This window comes from Diabrotica virgifera, chromosome 9, assembly GCF_917563875.1.
Source record: "Diabrotica virgifera virgifera chromosome 9, PGI_DIABVI_V3a".
NCBI lineage: Eukaryota > Metazoa > Arthropoda > Insecta > Coleoptera > Chrysomelidae > Diabrotica > Diabrotica virgifera.
Genome location: NC_065451.1, coordinates 14,766,487 through 14,781,722, shown reverse-complemented (window position 1 = coordinate 14,781,722; position 15,236 = coordinate 14,766,487). Strand labels below are relative to the sequence as shown.

General features: G+C 34.3%; 1 protein-coding gene across 2 annotated transcripts in view; it reads right to left on the bottom strand.

Moving 5' to 3' along the window:
* LOC114330679 (sphingomyelin phosphodiesterase 1-like) overlaps nt 1–13,893 on the bottom strand; it is a 55,433-nt gene extending 41,540 nt beyond the window's left edge. For both annotated transcript variants that reach the window (XM_050661685.1, XM_050661686.1), the window contains exons 1-3: nt 13,756–13,893; nt 5,383–5,511; nt 398–498 (exon numbers count right to left, since the gene is read on the bottom strand). In XM_050661685.1, coding sequence (XP_050517642.1) covers nt 398–498; nt 5,383–5,471 — 190 coding nt within the window. In that variant the 5' untranslated portion in view covers nt 5,472–5,511; nt 13,756–13,893. The remainder of the gene's footprint in view (nt 1–397; nt 499–5,382; nt 5,512–13,755) is intronic.
* Nucleotides 13,894–15,236: the final 1,343 nt, after the last annotated feature.

Sequence of the window (15,236 nt, the reverse complement as noted above, 5' to 3'; positions counted from 1 at the left end):
CGTTTTTTAAGATGTCTCTGATGAATTCTGCTATCGTCTGATAACGTCTGCTATAGGTGCCCGCCTGCAAAACTAGCATAGGCACACTTCGTTTTTTAAAATTAGTATTGTGTGTAACACCAGCAGAAAACAGCTCATTATGGCGCCTCCTAAACAACGGCGCCCGCCTGCAGTGCATCCCTTGCAGGACCGCTATCGCCGGCCCTGTCTGCGAGGGTACAAAAGTCAAAGTGGGGTGGAGTGGTTTACTTTCTACTCAAGCCCTCATACTAACAGAATACATTGAAGAAAGCTTTGACGAAAAAAATTCTAATAGGAGCTGCTTTCGTAGATCTGAGAAGATGCGACAGCAGCCTATGACACAGTAAGGCATTATTAAAGAAACACGTGTACTTACTTATGTCTTCGTCACTTATAGCACGGTTAATATCTGGTGTCCTCGCAACCAAGGAACTGCCAAAATATGGTGTATTCCCAAATAGGGAATGAGATATTAGTCTGAAAATAAAATAAACAAGTGAATAAAATATCAAGGCCAAAGATACAAATGATAACGGAAAATATGAAAAGGGATAGAAAACTTTATAGCTACACTTGGCACCACCTTAAAAAGGGCCATTCTTGATGTCTAGAATTTTCTAGGGGGTTTTCAATTTTTTCTTACAAACTGACAATTTATTTATTGCTCTAAAACCGGTTAAGACATGCAAATGAAATTTGGTGTGTTTTAAAATGTAGTTATTCCGCATTTTCAACGAAAACTTTTCGTTTATAAATTCGCAAAGTCTGTGTGTTATTGCGTTGCCGCTAATGCAATACTTAGAGCAGATTTATCGATGGGTTCATATGTAGTTTTGTCTTCTGAATCCAAATCTGAAAACGACATTTCGATATCTCTAACCGTCTTCGAGATAATCGACCTCAAAGTCTAAAATGTGACGTCACAATCATTTTATTTTCTGCCGACACACTAAACGTCAGCTGAAATCATTGCTAGTAAGTAGGCTAGTTTTTTTAATCTGAATTTGTTAAGCAAAGCATAGGTTATTTACATTTGAGTTTGACACTTCGTGCATGTCAAACTAAATTTTAAATTAGGTATTAATAAAATATCAATGAGATTTGATAGTGAATTTAATTATTATATAAAATAAATACGATGTTCAAAAATACAATTTGAGTATATTTTAAAAGCAATAATTTATTAACAATTTTAAAAAGGTTTGTACGAGTATACGGCCTCCCCTTTAATGGGATTACCTAATGATAAATGGACTGTTCCATTTGTTATGAAATGAAAATTGTTATTATAGTCGGTTCGCTAAACTCAGACACAACTGGCTAGTGATTTTAGTAGGTAATTTTTTTGTTTTTTTGTATAATTTTGGCAAAATTGGCAAAATTGCTAATTATTTAGTAATTATTAACTATTTAGTAATTATTTTTTTTGCCAAATTGGTAAAATTACTGACTAAAAGCACTAGCCAGTTGTGTCTGAGTTTAGCGAACCGACTATATGAAATGTTGTTTGGAATAAAAAATTATGGTCTGATATGTGCAATAGGGCTATTCACAGTCATTTGTTTCGAGCTTCTGTCATGTGTCACATAATATTAATATATCTACGTCATACGTTATTGGCATATACTATATACCAATGATACAAACCAAAGACTTATGACGTAGATATATTAATATTATGTGACACGTGACAGAAGCTCGAAACAAATGACAATCGATGAAAAGCCCTATTATATCCTTCTATATTTACATTATACAAAACATTAATAAAAAAATAAAATATTTAAAAATTTTAAAAAATTTCGTTTTTTTTCTACTTTCTTTGCTTATAATTTTAAAACGATTCATTTTGGAACAAAGCCGTATAGGAATAAAACAAAGACAATTAAATTTTGTATCAGATACAATTGGCTAAAAATGTCTTAACTTAACACCCTTGCAGCAAAATAGCAATAAATATAAAATAAGGGGGCAAAACAAGCCTGTCATAATTCAATGTTTTTCCATCACTTAGGCTACACTTGGAACCTTCCTAATTCGCTTAGAAAATTTTTGTAATATGCTAAAACCGTCCACCAAATTTCATTAAAATTGACTTACTAGATTTTACATAATAATTTTACAATCTAAACTTTTTTTTAAAAAATTAAAATTTTTAAAATCTTTCACATCAAAAACTAGAACATACAAAGATTTGTCAATTTTTTTACATATAAAGAAGAACTCCACCTATCTAATGCACAGGATTGAAATCGGATTATTTAAGCAGCCTCAGCAATGTTTTAAAGTTATAAACAATTTTTTGGCTTATAAACAAATTAGTGCTGTGTCAAGGAGGGGGTGCTACGGGCTCCTTTATTTAGATGGACTTACCCAAGTTTTTTTATGTATTTTCACCCGTAGAACACGAATTTTTTGGGTACCGTTGATCCGGAGGTCGATAAGATTTTTATAAACAAAGAACTTGAGGAATTACAAACATCAATTTTTCGCAAAATAAAACACTTTTTGTATTTCTTGGGCGATTCTAAGCAAAAAATGTTTTTACAAGTTTTTTCGTTGGATGCATAGTTTTCGAGATAAACGCGGTGGAACATTAAAAAAATCGAAAAATTGTAATTTTTGAACGAGAATAACTTTTGATTAAAAAATAAAATAGCAATTCTGCTGACAGTATTTGAAAGTTTAAGTCAAATTATACCGGTTTTAATTATTTGCATTGCTAAAAATTATTTTTTTTTATTATTAAACAAAGCTATTTGTTTATAAGCCAAAAAATTGTTTATAATTTTAAAACATTGCTGAGGCCCCTTAAATAATCCGATTTTAATTCTGTAAAGTGTCTTAGATAGGTAGAGCACCTCTTTATATGTAAAAATTAGCCAACTTCTAAATGGTCTACTTTTTGTTCAGACAGATTTAAAAAAATTTGAACCTTTTTGAAAACATTTACATTGCAAATTTATTATGCAAAATCTATTAGGTCGATTTTAATGAAATTTGGTATTAGACCAGGGCGCATCTGTAAAAATATTAGTACATTTGGACGTTGAGAGGTGACTCAAATTTTTTTGAAGAAATTGCTTGAAAATAAATCAAATAAATATTTGAGTTATCCTCCCTCTCAAAAAGGTCCGGAACATTGTTTAAATAATCAAAATGTCAAAAAATTAAGGAAAAATTCGATTTTTTTCTTGGTTTTTTGATTATAACTTTAAAAGTATTCATTTCAGAGAAAAGTCGTACTGACATAAAAGTTGTGTAATTAAATTTTCTACAATATAGAGTTGGTTAAAAATTTAAAAAATAATGACCCTTGTTGCAAAATAGCAATAATTGTGAAAAAACATACAAAAACAAGTATTCGCATTTTACGTTTTTCAACCATTTATGCTAGACTTAGGACCTTTATATTTCACCCTGAAAAACTTTATGATACAGTAAAACAATATTGTAAATTTCATTAAGATCGGTTCAATAGATTTTGCAAAATAAATTTTGAAATCCAGCTTTCGTAAAAAAAATTCATTTTTTCAAAATGTTACAGGACTGAAAATAAAGCAGATAGCAAGTTGAAAAATTGTTTGCTTATAGAAGTGTACTGTACCTTTCATTTGCAATTTTGCAAAATTAAAATCGATTAACACCACGGCGTCAGGGATTTTTTAAATAAACATTAATTATTGGTGCTACGCGCAGGACAGCGGATAGTTTGCTCTGATTGGGCATTCCAATGACCTTTGATAATGATTGATACATTTTAATTTTTATTACATTTCGATATAAATAAATAAATTTGTTTATTGCAAAATAAAAACACATACTCTATCCTTTGAAATAACACTTTTATTAGCAAAAACTTTCTTTGTTCATATATTTTAACTTAAATAATAAAAGTTTATTATTCTTAAGCATATGCAATTGTTTAAACAATATTTCACAAACAATAATAAAATTAGTTTGATTTTTGTGGAATTAAAATATTAAAATACAACAAAATATAGAGTAAGAAAATAACATATTAGATAAAGATTGGAAGAAATTTTGGTGGAAGTCAACTTGTGTGAATCGAACACCGCTGTCCTGCGCGTAGCACCAAAAATTATTGTTTATTTCAAAAATTTTCTGACGCCTTGGTAATTAATCGATTTTAATTTTGAAAATTGCAAATGAAAGGCACAGTACACTTCTATAAGCAAAAAAAATTTTAACTTGCTATCTGCTTTATTTTCAGTTCTGTAACATTTTGAAAAAATGAATTTTTTTTGCGAAAGCTGGATTGCAAAATTTATTTTGCAAAATCTATTGAACCGATCTTAATGAAATTTACAGTATTGTTTTCCTGTATCATAAAATTTTTCTGGGTGAAATATGAAGGTCCTAAGTGTAGCATAAATGGTTGAAAAACGTAAAATGCGAATACTTGTTTTTGTATGGTTTTCTCGCAATTTTGCAACTAGGGTGACTATTTTTTAAATTTTTAGCCAATTCTATATTGTAGGAAATTTAATTACGCAACTTTTATGTTAGTACAACTTTTCTCGGAAATGAATACTTTTAAAGTTATAATCAAAAAACGAAGAAAAAAATCAAATTTTTCCTTCAATTTTTGACATTTTGATTATTTAAACAATGTTCCGGACCTTTTTTAGAGGGAGGATAACTCAAATATTATTATTTGATTTATTTTCAAGCAATTTCTGCAAAAAAATTTGAGTCACCTTTCAACGTTTATCTCAAAGCAGATGCGCCCTGGACTAATAGCATTTAAGTAAGTTATAAGAATTTTCTAAGCGAATTTTCTAAGTGCCACCAAAGTGGTTAAGAAACATTGAATAACAACAGGCGTATTTTGCCCCTTATTTTGTATTTATTGCTATATTGCAGAAAAGATAATACCTTAAGACATTTTTGACCTACCGTATATCATACAAAATGCAATTATCTTCATTTTAGGTCTCTACGACTTTTGTTCAAAAACCAACCGTTTTAAAGTTATAAGCAAAGAAAGTGGAAAAAAAGTCGATGTTTTTCGAAATTTTTAAATATTTTAATTTTTTTATTAATGTTCCGGGCATATTTAAAAAGGAGCATAAGTCAATTATTATTACTGAAGGTGTCACCTAACTTTATCTGCAAAAATCCGAATGCCACCGCTCACATCCAAAAATACACTTTTTTTTACAGATTAGTCCTGGTGTATTCAGAAAACAACAAAAATAAATTAAATTAGAATATATTTTTAAAATAGTTTTATTACACTAGTAGATATCTGTGTTATAACGTTAAACAACTACAATACACCTTCTTGATTTAAAAAGCGGTTCAAATTTTTACCAAAGTATAAAATATCTAACTTACCGATGAAACGGGTCAGTTTCTCCCCAATGATTCCAAGCAGAACTTCCCAAAACTGTAATGGACAAGAAGACGAAGTGCCACGATTTCATTTTCCCACTTAGCTTTGCGACAAGTAATAAGATCTAACACCTTAAAAAAAATTTAGTTAAAAATAATAAATCATTTAATTCTGAATATCACATTCAAAATCGTCAACCCAAATGTAAAAGCTACAAGAATAAAAAACCGCTAAACGCCGTAAAAATGAGTGGCGCATACAATATTCCAGCTACAAAGATCTGATATGAATATTACGTGGCGCGAAATTGTATTTTCATTTTGATCATCATCATCATCATCATTTGGCTCTAACTCTATGTGAGTCCTGGCCGCGTTTACTATTTCCCTCCATTGTTGTCGGTCCTGAGCAGCTATTTCCCATTGCTGTACTCCCATTTTGCGTAGATCGCTGGCTACTGCGTCCTTCCATCTCTTTCTTGGGCGACCAACTGACCTTTTTCCATCGGGCCTTTCCCAGAATGTGGCGTTTAGAAGTCTTTCGTCACTTGATCTTAGTACGTGACCCGCCCATCGTATTCTGTTTGATTTAATGTAGCGTACTATGTTTTCATCTCCGTATATTGTCTGGAGTTCATCATTGTGTCTTCTTCTCCATTCTCCTGTTGTCTCTTCTCTGCAAGGCCCATAGATAGTCCGCAGTATCTTTCTTTCAAGTACCAGTAATTTTGTTGTTTCCCGCTGATTCAGAGTCCAGGTTTCGCTTCCATACGTTATTGTGGGACGAATTATTGTCTTATATACTCTTATTTTTGCTGGTCTTGAGAGTATTTTTGATTTAAGTAGGGTCCTTAACGAGTAATATGCCCTGTTTCCTGCAATAATCCTGGCTGCCACGTCCTTTTCATAGTTATTTTCAGATGTTATGATCGCTCCCAAGTACTTAAATTCTTTGACGACTTCAAAATTGTATTCATTAATTGTTACGTTTTGTCTAACCCTTGGTCTTGGGTTCTTCGTAACTACCATGTACTTGGTCTTGTCCTCGTTGACCTTAAGACCAACTTCCTTGGCTCCGTTCTCGAATAGGGTGAAAACTTCTTTTGCATCTCTGGTGGATTGTGCAATTGTGTCCACGTCATCCGCAAAGGCTAATAGTATTTTTGATCCTTGGGCTGCAATTCCGTTTGTCAGTTGTGGCTGAGCTTTCCTTACTGCATGTTCCAGTGCGAAGTTAAACAGCAGGGGGGCGAGAGGATCTCCTTGTCTAAGTCCGGTGTCAATGAGGAATTCCTCCGACGTGTTGCTGCCAACTCTGATTCGTGCGGAAGCGTTCTCCGTGCTCACCTTTGCTAATCGTACCAGTTTTCCAGGTACTCCCATTTCTACCATAGTCTCCCACAATGCTTCTCTGCTAACAGAATCGTAAGCTTGTTTGAAGTCCACGAAGATTTGGTGTACATCGCGGTTGAATTCCCAGTTTTTTTCCAACACCTGGCGTAGGACGAAGATCTGGTCTATTATCGACCTTCCCGGTCTGAATCCGCTTTGGTAGTCGCCTATTATTTCCTCTGCGTATGGAGTTAATCTTGTAAACAGTATTATGGATATAATCTTGTATGTTGTATTAATTAACGATATTCCTCTATAGTTCCGACATATTTGTTTGTCTCCCTTCTTGTGAATAGGTATTATATGGCTTTCATGCCAGTGTTTCGGTATTTCTTCTCTTTCCCAGACTTCTCTTATAAGATGATATATCTCAAGATGTAGTTTGTCTTCCCCTTTTTTTAGTAGTTCCGCCTGTATGCCGTCTGGGCCTGGGGCTTTATGGTTTTTTAGGGACGAAATTGCGGACTTTACTTCAGCTAGTGTGGGCCCTGGTATTTCAGGTTCGGCTAACTGGTACTGTCTTTGTTGCCCTGTCGTTGTGGGGTTTTCTGTATTTAAGAGTTGCTCAAAATACTTTCTCCATTGGCGGCTTATCTCTTCGTCGTCAGTGAGCAATTGTCCTGCATCGTCTTTTATAAATCTTGGGCTGTTGATCGTGTTGCCCGTCATTGTTTTTATGTCCCTATAAAACTGTCTAGACTGACCGGTTCTATGTTCCTCCTCGAGTTGCTGTATTCGTGCTTCTAGGTACTGTTTCTTTTTTCTTCTCAAAAGTCTTCTCTTTTGACTCCTTACTCTGTTGTAGTCTTCCCTGTTCTCTTCTGTAGGTCGCGTTAGTAGCTTCAGCCTCTTGATTGCTTTCTGCTGTAAGCTTTGTTCGCACTCCTGGTCAAACAACTGGTTTTTCTTCTTGGTATTCTTTTGTTTCCCTATCGTTTCCGCTGCGGCGCTTTCTATGGCGTTTGTTATATTTTGCAATTTCTGGTCTATGGTCAATTCTGGTGTTGATGTCTCTTCTTCTTTCATTGTCTGCAATTTATTTTGGATCAGTGACTAATATTGGCGTTCATTATCAGGTAGATCGAGCCTTGAAATGTCCCATCTGTTTCCTTGTTGGCGTTGCTTTGGATGTCTCGTGTTTAGTCTTGTTCTCATTTTTATTCTGACCAGGAAGTGGTCAGAGTCACTTTCTGCTCCCCTTAAACTGTGTGCGCCGATGATATTGCTAGAGTGTCTTCCGTCGATGAGCACGTGGTCTATCTGGTTTCGTGTGATTCCGTCATTTGACACCCAGGTTACTTTATGTATATTTTTCCTTTGGAACTGTGTAGTTTTCACTACCATATTGTTGGCTACAGCGAACTCTGCCAATCTTGATCCGTTATCATTGGTGTTATCGTGTAAGCTATGTGTACCGATCACCGCTCTAAGATGGTCCTCTTTACCTAGTTTGGCATTGAAGTCTCCCAGTATGATTTTGACGTCGTGTCTGGGTGCCATTCGGTACTGTTGTTCTAGAATTTCATAAAATTCCTCCTTGTCGTCTTCATTTGCTTCTTCATTTGATGCGTGGGTTGAGAAGAGGGTTAGGTTAAACCATTTTCCTTTAAGCCATAGAGAACACATGCGCCTGTTGATTGGTTTGAAATCAATTATGGCAGACTTGAGTTTTCCGTTAACTACAAACCCACATCCAAATACGTGCCTTTCCTCTTCTCCTGACCAGAAAACCAGGGAATTTTCCATTTGCAGGCTTCCCGATCCTGTTCATCTCATTTCCTGGATCGCTGTTACGTCCATCTTATATTTTTGAAGCTGTTTATGGCATGTGTTGCAATTCCGGGCCTGAATCAGCTTAGCACGTTCCATGTGCCTAAAAGAATGTCCTTATTTCGTAGCTTGGGTCTAATCCGTGTTTCATGTCTATTCCGAGGCAATAGTATTCGATTCGTAGCGTCTTTCTTTTTCCTTGTATGGGTTGCTGGTCCATAGCAAAACCCCCTTTTCGGAGGACCATCTCTTGATGCAAAACAAAATTCTAGTTTTATTTTAACGGATTTTGAAACTCTTTTGAGGTGCGTTAACTTCAAATTTAGCAAATATTATGAAAAAATCTTTTAAAATAAAACTAGAATTTTGTTTTGCATCAAAATGAAAATACATTTTCGCGCCACGTAATATTCATATCAGATCTTTGTAGCTGGAATATTGTATGCGCCACTCATTTTTACGGCATTTAGCGGTTTTTTATTCTTGTATCAGGAGTTTTTCAAAGTTATTTATAAATTAAATGTATAAAGTTGAATGTTTCTCGATTACACGTTAAGCTTTATAAATGGTCGCCTTTGTCGCATTATCTCCCAAATGATCTAGTGTCCATCGAATGTACACTAGATTTTTTTTCTATTCGAAATAGATTGAAAAAAATATTGGGATGGCCGGTAAATGTACTCGGATTGCCCGTTGCCAGATCAAATTAGCGTCGTAACCACTACAACTACATAAACCATTTAGGGAATAATCGTTAATTGGATTATACTTTTTTAGCTTAATAACTTCTAAACGGCTGAACCCATTTTGTTCACTAAACATGAGGTTTGAAACGTATTGACAAGTAGTATCTTATGCATCTAAGGTCAAGTATGATAACTGAAGCTATTACAGGAATTATTGAGCTTGAAAAACCGTTTTTCCCATAAGAAATAGATTTGATCATACTTATGAAGCCTATAACTTAAAAATTAGAATTTTCCCGGATATAAGGTATACACCGTTAGATTCGTCTAGAGTCCTTCTACAAACTCAAAATTAGACATGCGTTGGAAAGGTAATGATCGCTTCTATTAGAAGCCGCAAAGGTCGGAATTAAATTTTCGAAATTTTTGGAAGTTTTGGGGACGAGAACGAAAAACAGACCCTAAATAGGAAGGGCCGTAAAATCCACACCCTTGGACCAAAATGGATGCTTGACATATGAGTGGGTGAGTCTTTTCCTGAACTTTGGGAGTTAACCCAATTTTCAATTCAGTCAGATTTAGAAAATCGAGAATTTCGTGTATATATAGTGTCGCGTGTAGGGGGTGTAGGTGTGCGCCACTGGCGGGAACTGCCGTTCTCTGATAATATTAATATATGGCCGTGAAAAGCAGAAGATATCAGTACCCATAGTACAATTACAAGTTTTCATCAAGTTTACGAAAAATCCTTCGTATATTTTGGACTAATTGAATATCGAATGAAAATTTATGGAACGGAACCCACAAAAAAATTCATAAAGCCAATGAGCCGGACAGATCAACAATAGATCAACTATTCACGCTAAGACAGCTTCTAGAAAAGGGATGGGAGTATAACAGACCCATACACAATCTTTTCATAGACTTTTGACAGGCATATGATAGCGTAGAAAGAAGCCAAGAATGGAATGCCATGGCGGAGTTCTCAATGCCAAAGAAACTCATTCTTATGACCAAAGTCTGTATGGAGGGTGGAATATCTAGAGTACGTGTAAATAGTAAACTATCTGGCAGCTTTGAAATCAACAATGGACTCAAACAGGGTGACACATTATCTCCACTACATTTTAACCTTGTATTAGAGAAAGCCATGGGGTCGGTCGGAAGAAAAACAGAATTGCTATCGGTTCAAGGTCTCAAGCTATTCCTAGCATACGCATATAACATTGATCTAGTTGGAGACTCCATCCTATCCATAAAAGACATTTTCAACAAGGTGGAAGGAGCAACAAGTAAAGTAGGGCTGAAGATTAATGAAGAGAAGACGAAATATATGTATATGTTATAGTCAAAGCCCGAATTTGAGGCACTCCTAGGTTTGACTAGGCAATCCTCAGGTCTGACTGACGGTCTTAGTCAAAGCCCATAATAAAATTACAGTTTCGGCCTTTGACTAGTCAAACCTAGGAGAGACTAAGTTGGTCAGGCAAAGGTCGAAATTTAATTTTATGAAATCGGGGTTTGACTAGTCAAACCCCGATCAGCCATTAAAATGTCTTAATTTGTTAGATTGGGTTTAATATAACGTCATTTTTTAATTTTAATGTTTATTATTTTTATATTGTCGTAATTTAAATAAAAAAATTATTGACTCATTTCCTTATCCAGTAGTAAAAAATTAGTGTTTCTCACATGTTGAGGCATTATGACATTTAGAGTTGCACAATACGTTAGACATTTTACACTTACGTAATATGGAAGAGCATTTCTTATTGAAGTAGCATTTTATAAATCCTTGGCCTCCAAATTTAGAATCTGTTGTACTAATTTCTTTTAGTCACAGAGACAGCTTAACGTCTGGAACATCTTCGAAATTAGGAAATTTCTCTTTGCATTATCTTATTTGATTTCTTGAAAAAAGTGTATTTATTGTTCCGTATTTCGTACCAACTCTATATAAACCGTCAATTATTGTTTTATATTGTATGATACCCAAAATATTTCAAGCATCTCCTTTGGCTCTATCAAAGCTGGGGATAGGTAGTTACAGTATTTTCGATCAAAATTGGAGGACATTGTTTTTTACTTAATTGTTTCATAGCATGATAGGCTGGTCATGAAGACCTTCAATCGCAATTCCCATGATTTATTTTAATCTGTTCTGTCAGTGCACAACGCATGCTCGAACGCGTGCCAAGGAGATGCTCCAAATATTTTGGGTATCAGACAAGGTAAAACAATAATTCACGGTTTATATAGAGTTGATACGAAATACGGATTAATAAACACACTTTTTTCAAGAAATCAAATAAGAGAATGCAAAGAGAATTTTCATAATTTCGAAGATGTTCCAGACGTTAAGCTGTCTTTAAGAGATATTAGTACAAAATATTCTAAATTTGAAGGACAAGGATTTATAAAATACCACTGCAATAAGAAATGCTCTTCAAAACCATGTAAGTGTATAAGGTCAAACGTATTGTGCAATCTAAATGCCATAATGATAATGCCTCAACATGCGAGAATAAACACTAATTTTTTTATTTTAATTACGACAATATAAAAATAATAAACATTATAATTAAAAAATAACGTTTTATTAATCCTAATCTAACAAATATCGACATTTTAATAGCGGATCGGAGTTTGACTAGTTGACTAGTCAAACCCCGATTTCATAAAATTAAATTTTGACCTTTGCCTGACCAACGTAGTCTCTCCTAGGTTTGACTAGTCAAAGGCCGAAACGGTAATTTATTTCGGGCTTTGACTAAGACCGTCAGTCAGACCTGAGGATTGCCTAGTCAAACCTAGGAGTGCCTGAAATTCGGGCTTTGACTACAACATATATAAATAGAACGATACGATGAGACAAGATAGGACAAAATGTGACGGTCAACACCTTCAATTTCGAAAGAGTATAACGTTTTAAGTATCTGGGGGCCGTAATCACAGCTGACAACGATGTTACAGAAGAAATAAAAGACAGAATCCAATCGGCAAATCGCTGTATATTCGCAATGGATAAGCTTATAAAATCAAAAAATCTTACAAGAAGTTCAAAGATCAAAATCTATAAATCCATCGTCAGGCCTGTACTAACATATGGATGCGAAACTTGGACCATGACCAAAGCAAACGAAGAAAAGCTGAGACGTTTTGAAAGAAAAATACTTAGAAACATTTTCGGTCCTCCCCATGACATCACCACAAATCAGTATTATATATAGCAGGGTTTTCAATCTTTTTGATTTCGCGACCCCTTTACAGGTAGAAATATTCTGGCGACCCTCTGGTGTTATAGAAAGCCAAAGATATAAATTATTAATTAAAAACTATATACGTTGGGTACTAATTTTTTCCTATTTTGGTATATTTATCTTTTATTCACACATTCCAACAATTAAAGAACAGCCAACATTTTGCTTGGCAGTTTGACAAATCTACAAATGTTTCCGACTATGCACAGTTTGTAGTATTTATGCGCTTTGAAGCAGGTGCCAGTATCATGGAAGAAATCTTATTTTGCAAAGCACTTCCTGCAAACACTACTGGCCAGTGTGTGTACGATATGTTTCTAGAAATCACTTGCGACTACAATATTGATTGGAAAACATGTCTCGCTATTTGTAGTGATAGAAATAGCGGACTCATTGCAAAATAAAAACGACAATGTCAAACATATCCGGGATGGGCTTTCTTCATCGACAGGCTCTAGCTACTAAGGTAGTAATACCTTTTGATTTAATGACGTGCTCAAGGAGGTAATAAAAATTGTAAATTCTATCAAAGGTAAAGCTTGCCAACCCGGGTGAAGATATGGGCTCGCTTCATCAAAATCTCTTTTATCACATAGAGTTCAGGTGGCTTACCAAAAGAAAGTTATTGGCAAGAGTTCTGGTACTGAGAGCTGAATTGTTAATGTTCTTACAAGATGCAAAATCTAAATATGCTTATCGTTTTTCTGATCCTATTGCTTCTTGAAATTAGCATCTTGGCAGATCTTTTTATCTTAACGGTTTGAACAAGGACCTTCAAGGAAGAGAAGAGGATATTTTAACTGCTAAAGCTAAAGTAAAAGCATCTCACACAAATCTTCGTTTGTGGTCAACCTCTCTACAAAACAAAATGTTTTTCTCTGCAAAAAGTATTTTCTTTGTCTTCAGAAAGGTTGATGAAGATAATGCAATAGACCAAAATTTTGCAATATAGGCCAATAGGCCAATGACAGCACTGAATGAAGGGAAAAAAATGAAAAAAGAAAAGCGAAAATAAAAAATAAAAAAAAAGATAATATCTTGAACCACCTGGATTGGAATCTTCAAAGGCCAACGGAAAGTTGGCAAACCTATAAAGACTAGGAAAAGGACAGCACTGAATGAAGGGAAAGAAATGGAAATAGAAAAGCGAAAATAAAAAATAGAAAAAATTAAAAATATCTTAAATCGCCTAGAAATAATTCTGGTAAAGAAAACTTTTAACGATTTGTTCTTTTGTCACAAAAAAATATGTCAAACTAAGTACTTACGTTAATATTGCTAATCTATTTGTAGAATAATAATTTTAGGATTAGCAATAAATCCTATATAACATGTCGCACCTACATACGTGACTAGTAAAATGGACATGGGGGAAGATTAATAATTCATTAATAAATTTATTATTTTAACCTGTCAATCCTATCAGTGTATATTAATTAATGCTTGAAACAAACAATAGATTTTAATATTTTATAGTTTTTCAATTAATATTAAAACAAGTTTTTTAACTATGTTCCACGATTTACTTAGATAAGAAAACATAATAAAATTTTAATAAGAAAAAAATAACAGAGTTGTTTAAAATATTACACTGAGCGTCAGAGAAAACGGGCCACCCACAAAACTTAGAACATTTTTTAGATATTATAGTTTTAAGCCTGGATCCCGCGTACTAAAAAAAGGTTTATTAACACGTTGACGGACAGCGCGTCAAATGTATAAGCGAGTGTTGCGATACTACCCTAACAACACAAAACCTTCCAGGAATGTACTATCAAAGTTCTATTAATGTTTGAATGTCCTGGACATTCAAGGAACATTCGGTGAACATCTGATTAAATTATCGGTGGAATGTTACCACAGACATTCTATGAACATACTACCAATGTCTTATATTTTAAGAGAGGCCATTTAATATTCAATTTGCGTTCATTTTCAAATTTGCCGCCCGTGTATCTATGTATTAGGCAATCCAAACCACGTGACTTCTGGTTGACATACAAAAAGTTACAGAGGATATGTTTGTTATATCTATTCTTCATTGTTTATCGTCGTATTTTGTCTATTTTGGATTCATTTGGATTTCGTTTGCTGTATTTTGTGAACTTTATAAACTTTACCACAATGCAAAGTGATTATTTAAGGAAATTATTATTGGAAACTCCAGATGTTGGAGATAGGTAGGGGAACCAATTTTTATTTACTGTTCATTTTTCCCTGCTAAAAATTGATGAATTTTGCAAGCAATAACATTTTTTCTTTTATTGTTTTAGATATTTATTGAAGCTGAAAATAATTGGGGATTTAGATCCATATACAATTCAGTCAGAATCGGATATAACAGTAAAGTACATTCCACCAAATTACTATTATAGATATTTATACATATCTGGTGGAGTATCACTACTCTAAGTAGGGGTGTAATGCTAGTTCGCCTCCATGTGGTGCACCCTGGGTAACGCTAAATGAACTAGCAAAAATTTGGCGGCAGACGAACGATAACAAAAACAATATCCTGCCAACATCACAGATCACAAACAGAAATCTTATCTATACGTAAACATACGATGGGAACAAATAAAGGTTCTTCTCAGAACCAACTGACTAGAGATCTCGGACCGTGTATCCGAGTCTGTCACCTTAACATCGAGGGCATAAGCCAGGCAAAATGCCAAGTGTTGCAAAAAATCCTACACGATAACGACATTGACCTGGTTGCCATACAAGAGACCCATACTGAAGACAAAGT